The sequence below is a fragment of the Ustilaginoidea virens genome, chromosome 2 (genome assembly GCF_000687475.1).
Source record: "Ustilaginoidea virens chromosome 2, complete sequence".
NCBI classification, from domain to species: domain Eukaryota; kingdom Fungi; phylum Ascomycota; class Sordariomycetes; order Hypocreales; family Clavicipitaceae; genus Ustilaginoidea; species Ustilaginoidea virens.
The window spans coordinates 2,636,478-2,649,911 of NC_057317.1; the positions used below are offsets into that span (position 1 = coordinate 2,636,478).

Below are 13,434 nucleotides of genomic sequence, written 5' to 3' on the forward strand. Positions count from 1 at the left end.
TATTAGGCAATGCCATTCACACTGGGGACAATGAGGGCTTGAGTTTTCGAATGGGCTTACTTTTGGACAGCCGGCCATGCACGACGCCGTGCTAAAGCGGCGTCAGCAAGGATAAATAGGCAGTCTACCTAAAGTTGAAACTGGAGCCCTCACTGGTGAGTTTGGGATAACCAGTGGTCCTTTGTTAACATGACGCCCTTTTAGCAGCTTTTGGTGGCTGAAAGCAGGCTAGACTTCCGGGGTACTCATTGCACTGACTCGTTTTGCTGGAAATTTTTCTTGATGACTTTTGTGTTCATTCAGAAGAAGAAAAGAAAGAGGAAGGCTTGTTCGTGAAACAACTGTCTTGCTGACGTTGGGCAGAGCAACCATCAAGTGCCCGCCGTACCATCGCGAACCAATCTGAACTCTGGCGACAGTGCTCCCTTCCTAGACTTTTAATTCATAAGACAGCTAGAAACAATCACAAGAATACTGATTATTGCCGGTGCCAAGATGAGGGGAGGAAACTGCTCTATTCGTGCTTCTGCCAACATGCAGCTACCGTTTCTCAGGAATCACTACTCCGAACGTACCTTTGTATCCACGAGTAAACGATATTTTCAATGAACAAAAATGAAAGGACGGAGTAAAATCTATAAGACAAAACATGCTACTTAAAGAAAGACACTGAAGGTAAAAAAGGCTTAGGAGGTATGTTTTTATTATACGTACGGAAAGGTAAATGGGATATGCACCATGCCCACTGCCCAACTGCCCACTGCCCCAGGAACCCAGCCTATCGCGCGGATGTACCGGCAGCAGGAAGGTACTTGTAGACTAAGTACCTATCTAAGGTAGGTACTAGGTAAGAGGTACATAGGTAACCAGTACGTCGGCGACGCATGTTCTTGGGTACTGGCAACGATGCGACGGCTTGGTTGGTCGGGCCTGCCTATTTCATCAACAAAACTCATTTCATCCAACGACTTTCATGATTTCCACTCTCGCGTGAAACTTCGCCAAACATATCTCTTTTACCAGCACCGACCTCTTGAGCAGTATTGCATTTTCGGCTGAGCTCTCCATCCAGTCATTCGTAATCCAATTGGGAACCAACGCCATGGCGGTCAAGGAGGACAGTCCGCTTTCGCCAATGCCTCAGTGAGTCTCATCTGGCTATGCTTCCTCGCCCAGGCACAAGTAAAGGAATAAAGTAATACAAAGTCGCAATGAAGCAACTGAGAATGAAGAAGCCCCCTCAAAATATTTGAGAATTGTCGGAAGCAAAACAAGTTTCTGTACGCGTGCGCGCCCATGGTGCGATACAGCAAGGTACGTAAATGTAGGATTTTGATCTCAAAAGTGAAACGAACCAGGCGGAGGGAAGGGAGACTGACAGACGAGGAAAACATGAAATTCTGTCAATTAGCTGGCATTTCGGCAAACTGTTCATCACTACGGCGCAGATCTATGCTGGACACCCATGATTCTGGCCAAAGAATTCAACCGGAATGAGTTTGCCCGTGATAGCGGTATGTATACCTTGTGCCGACCTTTCCCCCATTGGTTTCGGTTTCGGTTTCGGTTTAGGTTCCTTGTTTTTAATGCCGTGGAGACGACTGAATAAGGGGCTATCAAGAAGAAAAGTAAAACAAGAGACGACTCTGACAATTGGCATCTCATACGTCTTTGGCCTGCAGATCTCACTGTATCAACCAGGCATCCTCAGCCACCTACTATAGTTCAGTTCGGAGCCAACGTTCCCCTCGAGCTAGCGCGCGCCTCTTCCCTGGCAGCACCGTTTGTCGCAGGCGTTGATCTCAATTGCGGGTGTCCGCAGTCTTGGGCGTGCGCGGAGACGCTCGGCGCTGCACTCATGGACAAGAGAGAGCTGGTGCGCGACATGATTACCGAGACGAGAGAGCGCCTGCGACGGGACGGATGGCGTGTCCGCCTCGAAGAGGACATGGAGAGTCCTAAAGGAAGAAGTCTCAGTGTCAAAATCCGCGTACATGATGACCTGAGGTGAGAAGCATGGAATCCGACTGTTCTGTACCCAGGAACACATCAAGATTCCAACTTGACAACGAGAGCAACAGGGGCCGACGCGCTGAAAACGAGGACATAGGAAAACAATAGACTATCTCGATACAGTCATCGGACATGCGCAGAACAGAAACGTCGACTGGATCACCATCCATCCCCGAACACGGTACACACCCTCCACCACCCCCATCTTCAAAGAATCTCTTGAGATCTTGCTAGAAAAGTACTCGGCAACTCTACCGATCCTTCTGTCCGGGGATATTTTCGACCTGTCTACTCTACCTATTCGAAACGCCAGATCTCCCCGTGTCGACGTGTCCACCCTGACCATCAGAGACGACGATGAATCCTCGCCGCTTGCTTCCCAGACCAACAAGGCCTCTGAGACTCCACTGGCGCCCACACCACCCACGCCTAGCACAACCCACCTTTCGGGATTCATGTCTGCGCGAGGGCTCCTCGCTAACCCAGCCCTGTACGCTGGCTACCGTTCGTGTCCATGGGAGGCGGTCGAGACGCTCATGTGCAGAATGGCAAAAGCGCCACTCCCATATAAGCTTGCTCTCCATCATATACAAGAAATGACAGCTCCCGGCATGGGACCCGACAAGACAGCTTTGCTGTCCAAGAAGGAGAGGGCTGAACTCAACGCTCTAGGCAATATGGCTGAACTGGTGGATTTTTTGGATCGCAAGGTGGAAGAACATACTGGTAGAATAGGTGGTATGAGGAGAGACCTGTGATTGAGAGGCAAGACAAGAACGGATTCAGACGAAAATCACGCCAAACAGAGAGGATATGAGCCGGTTTGATTTGACAAGGACTTTCACTCACACCGGGGCTGGGACTGAGACTGAAAGGAATCCAAGGCCGATGACAGCGATTGCGTGGTCCTTGTGGAACCCATCAGTCTCGGGGACGAAGATCGGAGGGTTCCAAACGCGGCTTCCCTTAGAGACCTGCTAGTATGCTCTGTATCCCTGCAGAACCCGCATCATCCCTCTTTTGCACGAACGCTCTGAAGTCACCCTTACATAGCTTGCTCCTCCCACCAGTCTGTCCGGACGCCAACATCCTCGCCTTTTCTCTCAACGCCTCGGGGCCAACAATAAACAGAGACCCGATCTCGGTAAGAAGTTCGACCATGACTGACACGTCCTTGGCCAGTGGCCAGTCCCGCATCACAGAGACATATTTGGCAATATCCTGCGTGACCATGAGACCGCCTGTTGCACTGACTTGGAACTTCTTGAAGTGATCAAACAGAAGCTCGTGGATGGAGAGGGAGAGCTCGCCAAAGAACTTTTCGGCATTCAGGCCGTCTATGGCCCGGCCCGCTTCTTGGGACGCCCTCACGAGGAACTTGCAGATATTGAGGCATGTGCAAGTCTGTAGGGATTCCAACTCGACCCCTCTGGGGCGAAAGTCTTGCTTCTTCTGACCGCTCAGCGACTTGGAGACCCAGTTGGCCATGACGTCGATGGCGATGTTCATGACTGCGTTGGTCTTCTTCTCGATGGCATCAATGGCCCCGTTCCTCTGGGCTTCCATGCTTTTCCTCACCGTGGTGTTTGACTCGGCCAGCCGTACGAGCACGACAGTAATGAAGCGGTCCATGATGGCAGAGATGGTCACGGCCGGGCGGATGATGAGGAGAAAGCTCATGTCCGGCTCCGCCTTTGAGTTATCCGCCATGGTGGCCTCGTTATGGGCGGCATCCAGAGCCGTCTGGACGTAGACTTGCCCCATGTTCGTGAGCAGCAGCTGAAGCAGCACGCTGACGTCTTTGGGCGTCTCGGCTTGCGACCCCAGCTCCAATGTGCGCTGAACGCTCTCCGCCAGCCACTTGAGCATGCGCTTGGCGTACGTTACGCTCAGCCCTCCATCCTCCTCCGACACCTCAATGTCGTTCTTGTTCTCCTTATCCTTGATGCCTGCGACTCGCAACATCATCCTCTTTTGCGTGGGCGTAAGATCCGACGACTCCAGCCGTTCTAGGTAGGCGTCCTTTGCAGAGGCGAGAAACTGTGTGCCTTGCTGAGCCAGAGAAGCCATGAACCCTTGCGGCACCTTCTTCTTCCGAGAGTGGTACATGGTGAATTTGAACAGGAGCGAGCTGTACATCTCGTCGAGGCTCTTGCGCTCTCGCTCTATGTAGGAGCTGCCGACCAGGTAGGGAACAAAAAGCTCGTCCATCTGCTGGTCCAGCGTCTGCGAAATGTGTCCCGAGCATGGATCGGGATGTTCGGTAAGGCCGTGCGTCTTGAGGTCTTCCACCAAGGAGCTGATGTAGCTCCTGGAAGAATGCAGCGATCTCAAAAAGGCCAGCGTGGATACGGTCTGGGCTTTGTCGAGGACCTTTTCCAGCCGCTGCTGAATGGATTGCTGAAACACTCGTTGGACGAACTTTATGAGGACCGTCTCGTAATAAGGGAATGCTCGTTTGATGATGAATGACTCTTCCTGCATGACAATCTTGACTTCATCTACCAAGGACTGAAGCCCGGGATCGACGCCGGGAGGATCCGAGTCCGGGTCCGCCAATATCTCCCACGTCTCGTTATCGGCGATTGCTTCGTCGTTGAGCTGATCTCGATCGATGAAGAACTGGTGCTGGTTGACGAAGATGGCAATAACGCTGGAGCCACCGTTGAAATCATACAGCACCTTGGAGCATTCCATCATGTCGTCGAAATTCTGCAGCCTGTAGCTGTTGTTGAACTGCTCTAGCAGGTCCTGTTCCAGAGACTCGCAGAACTTCTCCAGTATCTCTCGCGTGTTGTGCGGCTTGGCGCTGCCGCCATTCTGCCCGCCCGGCGTGACGCTGTTGCGCGCATCGTTGGCATGACCCCAGGAAGCGGGATCGAGCTGCTGGCTCATCCTCATCAGCTGACGCGCAATGACTGCGCATCTGATCTTGTTCTCGGCACCACCCTGGAGCCGAATGTCCTCCAGAAAGGACAAGACGCCCGCTTCTTTGAGCTCCGTCCAGCACTGGATCAGAAAGATGGCGTCCTGCGCCCGTCGCCGCTTTCGGTCCAGCTCCTCTAGTTTCTCTCCGATCTGAACGGCGACGCTGCCGCCACCGTCTGCCCGGCCAGTCGTTTCGGCAGCATTCGATGCATTGCTCTGGCCCAGCGATCCGTCAAGCGCTTCAAACGACGTCATGGTCTGATCAAGCTTGCGACCGAGCCGGTCCAAGGTCTGGTCATGCTGGATTTCGGCGCGGCGAACCTGCGACAATAGCTCGGATTCCTTCTCCTGCAATTCGTCTCCGAGCAGCGCCAATTGCGAGAGCGCATCTGATGGGAGATTTGAAGCAACTGTTAGCATCATCCCACTACAAGCCGACAACTTGAAAAGCGCGGGCAGAGGAAGAGGACAGAAGTAATATATATATATATACAAAGAAAGAAAGAAAGAAAGAAAGAAAGAAGGAAGGAAAGAAAAGAGAAAAAGCCGCACTTTCAAACGTCCGGATCAGCGGCTTGGGGTCAAACGCAGCTGGCGAAGGTCCTGAGCGTCGTTTGGCAGGGATGGCACTATCGGCTAGGCTGTCGATGAAGTCGCGGACAATAAAGTCTTTGCTGGAAAAGTTATCCAGGGTGAAGCTCGGTCCTTTGGGGTAGAGGCTCTTGGACAGGCCTGCACTATTCCGCTCCATTGTTGCAGAGGGAGGCGATGACCGGACGGGCCTGTCTCGTCACTACATGTGTTGCCGCCGAGTCGAAAACGGCAGCCTCTCGCGTCCAGGTTCGGCTGCCGCTGAATGGGCTGCGCATGGGGGGGAAGGGAGCCGCAGATGCCGTGAGGTGATAGCGTCGCTTCTCCGAGAACTCCGAGGTTTGCCAGCCCACCGGCTTCGCAAGACGCGAGTTTGCAGCTCAACCGGAGGTTCTCAAGAATGGCCGACTGCGCTGCAGGTGGCATCCTGGGATACTTCAGTAGGATCTGGTACGTACTCTGAAAATAAAGGGCGCCGCCGATGGGGGGGGGGGTCTTCAGCCTCCTGGATTCGTCACTGCGCCACACCTGCCAATGGCCAATGCTTTATGGCATATGCTGGCAGCTGGCAGCTGGCAGCTGCCTTGGCTTGCTCACATGCTGATTTCATGGCTGGAAGCACCTTTGCACCTCTATTGCAGCAACCCCCAAGTCCGTCCACGCCGTTCGCTTTCGCCTTCATCCCATCCTTGCGGCTTGTATTGTATGTAGCCTGTCTGTCCCTTCAACCGACACCCAAGGTTGATTTCTCCCTGTCTTTCCCGTACTCTTTCTTGTCCATCACTACTTTTCTTCTTGCTTTCATAGGCCGAAGAGGCGACAGCAGCAGCATCTCCACACTCGTTTTCCGAGCATCGAGCATCTGCTTTCATTTGCACCGGTCCGGCAGTTACCATCCAGCATCGCTCTCTGCCTACCGCTCTCTGGCTACCGCTCTCTGCCTACCGCTCTCCGACCTCTGATATGCCAATCTCTGCCCGCGATCGCGCGGCCTATCGCGCCGACGATGCGTTGGACCATAAATTCTTGACCGACAAAGATAGGGATAGAATCCTTCACGTGAGCAACCCGGCAGCACTGCCTCTGCCTTGACAGAAGCTCCCGCAGAGCTCCCACAGAGCTCCCACAGAGCTCCCAGAGAGCTTCCCACTCTCCAACGTATAATCCTGCTAACGCAGGGGCACTAGGCACATCTGCCCAATCCAAACGAAATTCCGACGGTTGCCGCCTCCAAGAGCCAGTCACAGCGCCGATCTAGGCTTGGAGTGCGCCGATTCCTGAAAAACCAGCTTTACGCGCTGGTGTTTGCCATTCTGCATGGTCTATTCTCCCTCTACATTCGCGTGCGCCAGGCCATTCACGTAGTCAGCTATCAAATATCCTCCGTCCTGTACTATCACCACGGTACCCCCGAGTACATTCGACGCGACGTGGTGGGACTGGGCCGGAAGCCGAATCATCTCAGCGTCATCCTCAAGGCCGAGGAGAACCAACGCCCAAAGGCAGATCTCGACCGCCTAATCGAGGAGACGGCAGAATTGGCCGCCTGGTGTGCTAGCGGGGAGATCCCCATGCTCTCGGTATATGAAAAGACAGGTGTGCATCCCGCTTCTCCCTCTTCAAGGTCCTTGTTTCGCTTTTGTCAAGCTAAAGACGTGATCAGGTCTCCTGAAGAAGCACATGCCGCGAGTTTATGAGGCCGTCATGCAAAAATTCACCTTCTACTTTGCTGGCCAACACCCTAGCCTCTCCCTCTCGTCTCCTCATAAGGATGCCTACTCGTCGCCAGCTCTCCCCGGCGGCAAGCACGGCCATTTGAAACTGCACCTCATTTCTGCGCAGGATGGCCGAGAATCCATCGTCGATCTGACTAGGACACTGGCGGAAATGTCGCAGAGAGGAAAGATTTCTCCGCGAGACATCTCCATGGAACTGATTGATGCAGAGCTTTCCGAGGGAATCATGCCTGAGCCAGATCTTCTGGTTCTGTTCAGCCCCAACGTTGAGTTGTCTGGCTATCCTCCTTGGCAGATTCGCCTGACAGAAATATTTTGCCTCCAAGACAACGAAGGATTCGGCTACCAGGTGTTCTTGAAGGCTCTTCGGAAATACTCCAAAGCCCAAATGCGTCACGGCAGGTGAAGAGGCCCCCGTGTAGGGTATTTTTTTTTTTTTCCCTTTTTTGGTCTGTGACTGGGTCTTGACATCTGATTGCGCATCCATATCTCGACATGAGTTGGTACGGCATTCAAGTTTGTCGCCTGCTTGCCTCATTAATTTCTGACATGGCGGTGCTATAGTTTAGTAGAAGCGCGACGTGAAACTGACGTCACGGTTTTCAGTCAACTTATTGTTGCCCCAGGGCAACATTTGGCGGCTCTCTCTATCCCATCGAAACACTGGTCCAGTGCCAACATTGTAATTGTAGTAGTTTTCAGTGCCGCCTTTGACCATGGCTCGCCGAAATGTGATGTTGATGCGCCCACCATCGTCCTGATTCTTACCGGTGCGTTTCGGAATGGAATGCAGCCAGTTAGACTGGGTCTTCCCCCTCATTAATACCATGTCGCCGTTACCGAGGGCCAGCTTTAATGGCTTGGCGCCCTTTTCTGCTTCAGCTTGCTGGCCAGGTGGAAAGGGTTTATGCTTCATGAGAAAGTCCCTCCGGGCGCCCAGAGAGAACGATGCAATGGCGGGATCTGGGCCGAGAAACCTCTCATCATCGCTATGAAAAGAGATGCTGTCGGCTCCAGAGGCATAATAGTTGACGAGGCAAAAGTTGAATTTGCAGCCGGTTGCTGCTTCAGTGGACTTTCTGAGGTCATCGAGGCATCTCGGTATTGGCCGAGGAGGGTATCGGTCATAGCGCTTGTCATTCGCCTTGATACAGGACGTCTTGTCTATAATGATGCCCATGTGGTCAAAGAACGAAGTGTCATCAACGCCAAATACAGTTGTCCATCTATCGTGCAGGTTGAGCGATCAGTTTTGGCGGATCATAATGCACGCAGCACGGCGCAAGGATGAGAAGATGGGTGCGAGCACGATGGAAAAACGAGACGTCTTGTACCTAGGAGTCTTGATGTGTGTCTGCGTTCCCCCGCGTTGAATGTCGTATTCAACCCTGTAGAAGGGTAGCTCGAGACGCAAAAACTCAAAAAGTTCTTTTGCCACGTCTTGGGGTATATACGGGTCAAAGTACAGCAGGTCGAGTTTCGAGCCATCACTGATTTCTTTGCCCGGTCTTGCTGGAGGAGACAAGAGCTCTCTGGAAACAGAGGAGGGCAAATTGGAGATTGGATGAGGATACGATACATGTTCAGATTTCCCGGACTGTCAAGATGATCAGCAGGAGACCCAAACTGGGAGAGAAGAAAAGCGCCGTGCTCACTTCTTCACTGATGATTTGTTCTCCGGTCCGCTTTTTCTTTGGAAGCGAAGTGAAGAAGGCATCCAGGGTGCGTTTTGGCGGCATTGTAGATTCTGGTGGATCAGAGCTTCCGATATGCAAATGTGCAGAGAAGATCCAGTCATCATCCTGGCTGCGTACGGGTGAAGTCTCGAAGATGGCAACCAAATCGGTGACATCATCAAGCCGACATAGGTGATTGGACAGCCTTGTGGTGGCCTGGGTGCCTGGTAGAGCCTGCTCGTTGCATCCAATCGTTATAGCCAATGATAAATTTGTTGTCGGCTTGTGGTTTTTCTTTCCACCTCCGTCAGCCTTGCCCCACACAATATGCTGTTCGACGAGGAAGTTGGGATTTGCTTTGTGCTCGCTCCCATCTCTACCTGATTTACATGAGAATAAGGGCGAGGGATTCCACATGTGCCGCGTCAAAGAGAAGGCTTAGATTGTGGTGACAATGGAGGTCAGCACCCCAGCCTTGATCCTGTCTTTCTTTCGTAGTGAGCCAGGGAACAGACGAATACTCTATTTCCTTCTGCCATCGGCTTCCTTGGCTTGAACGACGATGCACAACCCTCCTGCTTTTCTTACGCTTCTTCCAAGTCTTGCCTAATACTCAGTCTCTAGGGCAAAATACCTGCGTCGGAAATGAATCTCTTTCGTGCCCCTGCTGCCGCGAGGGCTCTCAAGACGCTCGACAAGACCTTGTTCTCCAGAACGCTGCCTACGACAGCTGCCTGTGTTCGAGAGAACAGGCTTATTTCTAAATACAGGAAACAGCTCGAAAATTCAAACGAGGTTTTTCTGCTAGAGAAATTTGACCCAATCGCTGCAAATCCAGATTCTGCGCTGGCGTCTCAAGGGAAGAAGTGCATCATCCTGAAGCCAGAACTGAAAGCGTCAGGTATGCCTCCGTCGTTTTTTTTTTTTTTTTTTTTTTTTTTTTTTTTTTTTTTTTTTTTTTTTTTTTTTTTGCACGCCCCAGCAATTGGAAGGAGTTGATGCTTCTCGATGAAGCATAGGAGCCCAATGTGCGGTACAGCGGCCGCAAGTGCTAACAAATCGTCCCATTAGCTCCCGAAACATGGAGCTCTACGCTGCAGGAAGCAACAGAGACTGGGGATTTGAGCCTTGTCCCGTACAAAGTGAACATCGATTATGGCATGTGGAGTTACCGTAAGAGTCGCGAAGAATATCCGTCGGGGAGCATTTCTCGGCTTCAGTACTTTGCTAACATGGAACTCTCCTTTTTCCTGTCATTTTCTTCTCAAGTCGATGTTATGAGATCCATTCTTCCCGAAGAACTTCACGGCGAAATTCCCGTGGGCTTCAACACTGCCGGCCACGTTGGTATGTACGCCCATGAACAGATTGTCACAGCAAAGGCAAGCAGCTATACACGTATATTGTCTCATCAATAACATGGGAGGGCAGCACATTTGAACATTAGAGGTCAATATCTACCATACAAGAAAGTCATTGCTCAAGTCATCCTTGACAAAAACCCCAGCATCCGCACCGTCATCAATAAAATCGACAATGTTGGAACAGAAAGCGAGTTCCGCACTTTTGCCTACGAGGTACTGGCCGGTCCGGATGACATGCTCGTCGAGGTCAGCGAGGCCGGATGTGTCTTCAAGTTTGACTACTCCAAGGTGTACTGGAACACCAAACTCGGCACCGAACATCAGCGAATCTGCACCATGTTTAAGCCTGGGGAGGTTGTAGCCGACGTTATGGCGGGTATCGGGCCGTTTGCCGCTCCAGCTGGGAAGAAGGGCGTTTTTGTCTGGGCCAATGACAAGAACCCGGAGAGCTACAGATATCTGAGTGAGATCATCAAGAAAAACAAAGTCAGTCACTCCGGGAACCCAGAATGTTCATGGACACGAGGAAACACCCAACACACGTGTTCCCTTGGGTGGTGGCGGGTGCTGAGGGAACGACAAGTGACAAGTGGCCGACGCAAAAAGAGAAGACGCGAAGTGAAGCTAACAGGCAAGACTAGGTAACCGAGTTCGTCAAGCCTTTCAACCAAGATGGCCACGACTTCATCAGACAAGTCGCGGACCTGGTCCTCGAAGCCTGCCGACGTGGCGATTGCGCCGTCGTCAAACCCGCCAAGATATCTCGTAGCGCACCAGCGGAGCAGCGAGCGGAGCCGATTCGCGTCCCCGTTCCGCCGACAATATCCCACTTTGTCATGAACTTGCCAGCTTCCGCCCTGGAATTCCTGCACAATTTCAAGGGCCTCTATCACGGCTCGGAAAAGCTGTTCGCACCACATAGCAGCACGAAGCTGCCTCTTGTTCATGTGCACTGCTTCGGGGCCAAGGCTGATGACGCTACCCCATTGGACGATATTTGCCAACGCATCTTGAGGGAGCTTGGTGTCGAGCTGAAAGTAGGAGACGCAGAAAAGGAAGGAGAGGTGACAATCCACGAGGTCCGCGACGTTGCCCCCGCCAAACGGATGTTCTGCGCCAGCTTTCGATTACCTGCGGAGGTGGCTTTTGCCCCGCGCTTTTCCAAACCAAGAGTGATGGATGACTTGTTGACTTGAACAAGATGGCCCTCACCCCAGCCAGCTACGTAAGGTAGGTATCCTACCCGATTGAGCCGACGTACCTACAGAAACAAGACTTGGAAAGAATTATCGCCATAATGCAGAATGACGCTGCGCACGGGACAAAAAAGGATGCCTGGCGAACATCAAGGAACCACTGCTGCATTGCAGGTATCGAGTCGGATGTTTGTGGCTGAGTGGTGCCTTTTCAACTTGAAATGCATGGGGAAACCATTTCAACCGCAAAGAGATGATGACGAAAATATCACGCAACTTTTATGGACATGCTGTAAAACACATGCCCTTTACCAGGACAAAACAGACTACCCTGTTTCTCATTTCCTTTTTTTTTTTTCTTTTTTTTTTTCCCCCTCCGCAGTGGGTAAATGTTCAAGCCTTCGGTGGCCGTCCGGCTTGGTGGTTGCTCAGGCAGGTCGATGCGGGAAATTCAAGGGGATCCAATCTGCTGGTCGCTTCTCAGTCGGCAGCTCTCAGCGACAAAAGAGCCAAAGGCTCGAGCTTACATACTTTAGCAGGGGTTGGGTCGGTATACCAAGGGCGAAGGGCGAGATCTGGATGGCGCGGGATGCCGCGCCGGTCTCTCTCTGAGCAGGGATGAGCGACAGGAGGAGCCGTGGCAAACCTGACCAAGACACCACACCAGAACGACCAAAACAACCAAAGCACCTACTCCGTACTCAAGCCGCTTCACCGGCGCTGCACTGCTGCACGCTGCACGCTGCACGCTGCATGCTGTATGCTGCATACGTGCATGAAGCCGTGCATCTCTATGCTTGCGTGGCTTGTCGTGTCACCTAGAACTTCTTGGCGACCTCTTGGTGCCAGCCCCTTTGCTGGCAGGTAACTTTGTGGCTGACGGCCTGCCAAGCTCGGGCGCAGCAGGCGTGGATGACGGACCATGAGGGAAAGCGGGATGCGTCTGGTGTTGTGAGCGACAATGAGACAGGAATTCGGAATCATCTTGGCCCATCCAACGTGTCGTGGCGTTGTCGTGTCCAGGTGCAGGTGCACGGGTCAATACTTGCGCCGGTAGTTTGTGTGTACATACGGGGCTGCCACGGTGCTACCTACCAGACGGCTGCCACGGCATTTTCTGAGGGACAAAAGGAAGGCGGCAGGGAATACACAAACTGCCCATGCTCCTTCCCCACCTTCATTTCATGCTCTCATGCTCGACATCGCTACAGGACATGCGCGGGCGGGGAAGAGGGGTGGGGTTGGCATGGCCTCGTGGACCAGGCCGAATCTAGTCATCTGTCGGCTGCAGCGATGCTGGCTATAAATATTCTCGAGTCTGGTCTGGTGTTGGTGTTGGGTGTTTATTTATGCAAAAACACACAGTGCCGTGTCCACTCGCTCGCTCACTGCCTGCAGTTGCAGCGCCTAGCCGCGGCAGGGCAAGCCTCCAGCAAGCGACTTGAGGTGCGACCGGAGGAAGGCAAGCTCTGCTGGCTCTGCTGGCTCTGCTGTAGGTCAAGATGAACCGGGCAGACTATGCAACACCAGCGTCACGTCACGTCACAGTTGTCCGCGCGGGTCTTCAATTTGCGACGAGGTCAAGAGCCGATGCGATGTTGCTGTTCCGACATGGTGATGGATGGAGCCTTCCTTGCAGGCAGGTCTGCTTGGACGTGCATCTCACCGACGGCCCGCGTTGGCGCGACGGCTCAAGCGGCTGCAACCAGGAAGGAATCAACCGCTTGGTTTTGTGCCGCTGCCCTGTTTTTTTTTTGTCACCCTGTTCATTATATGTCTTTCTTAGGACGTAGGACGCGGACGCGCACACTACCGAGTGCATCTCGATGAGGCTGCACAGCATAAGCATAGCACGGGAGCACGGGCGACAAGCACGACGGTGACCTGAAACCGAGCCAGAGCCACGACATCGGTGCCATTCAAACACCAA

General features: G+C 52.8%; 5 protein-coding genes across 5 annotated transcripts; 3 read left to right on the top strand and 2 right to left on the bottom strand.

Moving 5' to 3' along the window:
* Positions 1–1,102: 1,102 nt before the first annotated feature.
* Positions 1,103–2,771, top strand: UV8b_02472 (uncharacterized protein; the record flags this gene model as incomplete). Its single annotated transcript, XM_043139970.1, has 5 exons — positions 1,103–1,143; positions 1,236–1,314; positions 1,412–1,514; positions 1,683–2,007; positions 2,111–2,771. The coding sequence occupies 5 exons, from the start codon at positions 1,103–1,105 to the stop codon at positions 2,769–2,771; spliced, it is 1,209 nt and encodes a 402-aa protein (XP_042995904.1).
* A 208-nt stretch (positions 2,772–2,979) lies between these two features.
* UV8b_02473 (uncharacterized protein) lies at positions 2,980–5,692 on the bottom strand (the record flags this gene model as incomplete). The annotated part of the gene is made up of 2 exons (XM_043139971.1): positions 2,980–5,330; positions 5,494–5,692. 2 exons carry the CDS (start codon positions 5,690–5,692, stop codon positions 2,980–2,982), a joined length of 2,550 nt encoding a protein of 849 aa, XP_042995905.1.
* Positions 5,693–6,495: 803 nt separating this feature from the next.
* Positions 6,496–7,674, top strand: UV8b_02474 (uncharacterized protein; the record flags this gene model as incomplete). Its single annotated transcript, XM_043139972.1, has 3 exons — positions 6,496–6,591; positions 6,720–7,128; positions 7,196–7,674. The coding sequence occupies 3 exons, from the start codon at positions 6,496–6,498 to the stop codon at positions 7,672–7,674; spliced, it is 984 nt and encodes a 327-aa protein (XP_042995906.1).
* A 159-nt stretch (positions 7,675–7,833) lies between these two features.
* Positions 7,834–9,007, bottom strand: UV8b_02475 (uncharacterized protein; the record flags this gene model as incomplete). The annotated part of the gene is made up of 3 exons (XM_043139973.1): positions 7,834–8,494; positions 8,603–8,865; positions 8,924–9,007. The coding sequence occupies 3 exons, from the start codon at positions 9,005–9,007 to the stop codon at positions 7,834–7,836; spliced, it is 1,008 nt and encodes a 335-aa protein (XP_042995907.1).
* A 391-nt stretch (positions 9,008–9,398) lies between these two features.
* Positions 9,399–11,504, top strand: UV8b_02476 (uncharacterized protein; the record flags this gene model as incomplete). The annotated part of the gene is made up of 6 exons (XM_043139974.1): positions 9,399–9,404; positions 9,569–9,845; positions 10,016–10,117; positions 10,214–10,291; positions 10,376–10,794; positions 10,950–11,504. 6 exons carry the CDS (start codon positions 9,399–9,401, stop codon positions 11,502–11,504), a joined length of 1,437 nt encoding a protein of 478 aa, XP_042995908.1.
* Positions 11,505–13,434: the final 1,930 nt, after the last annotated feature.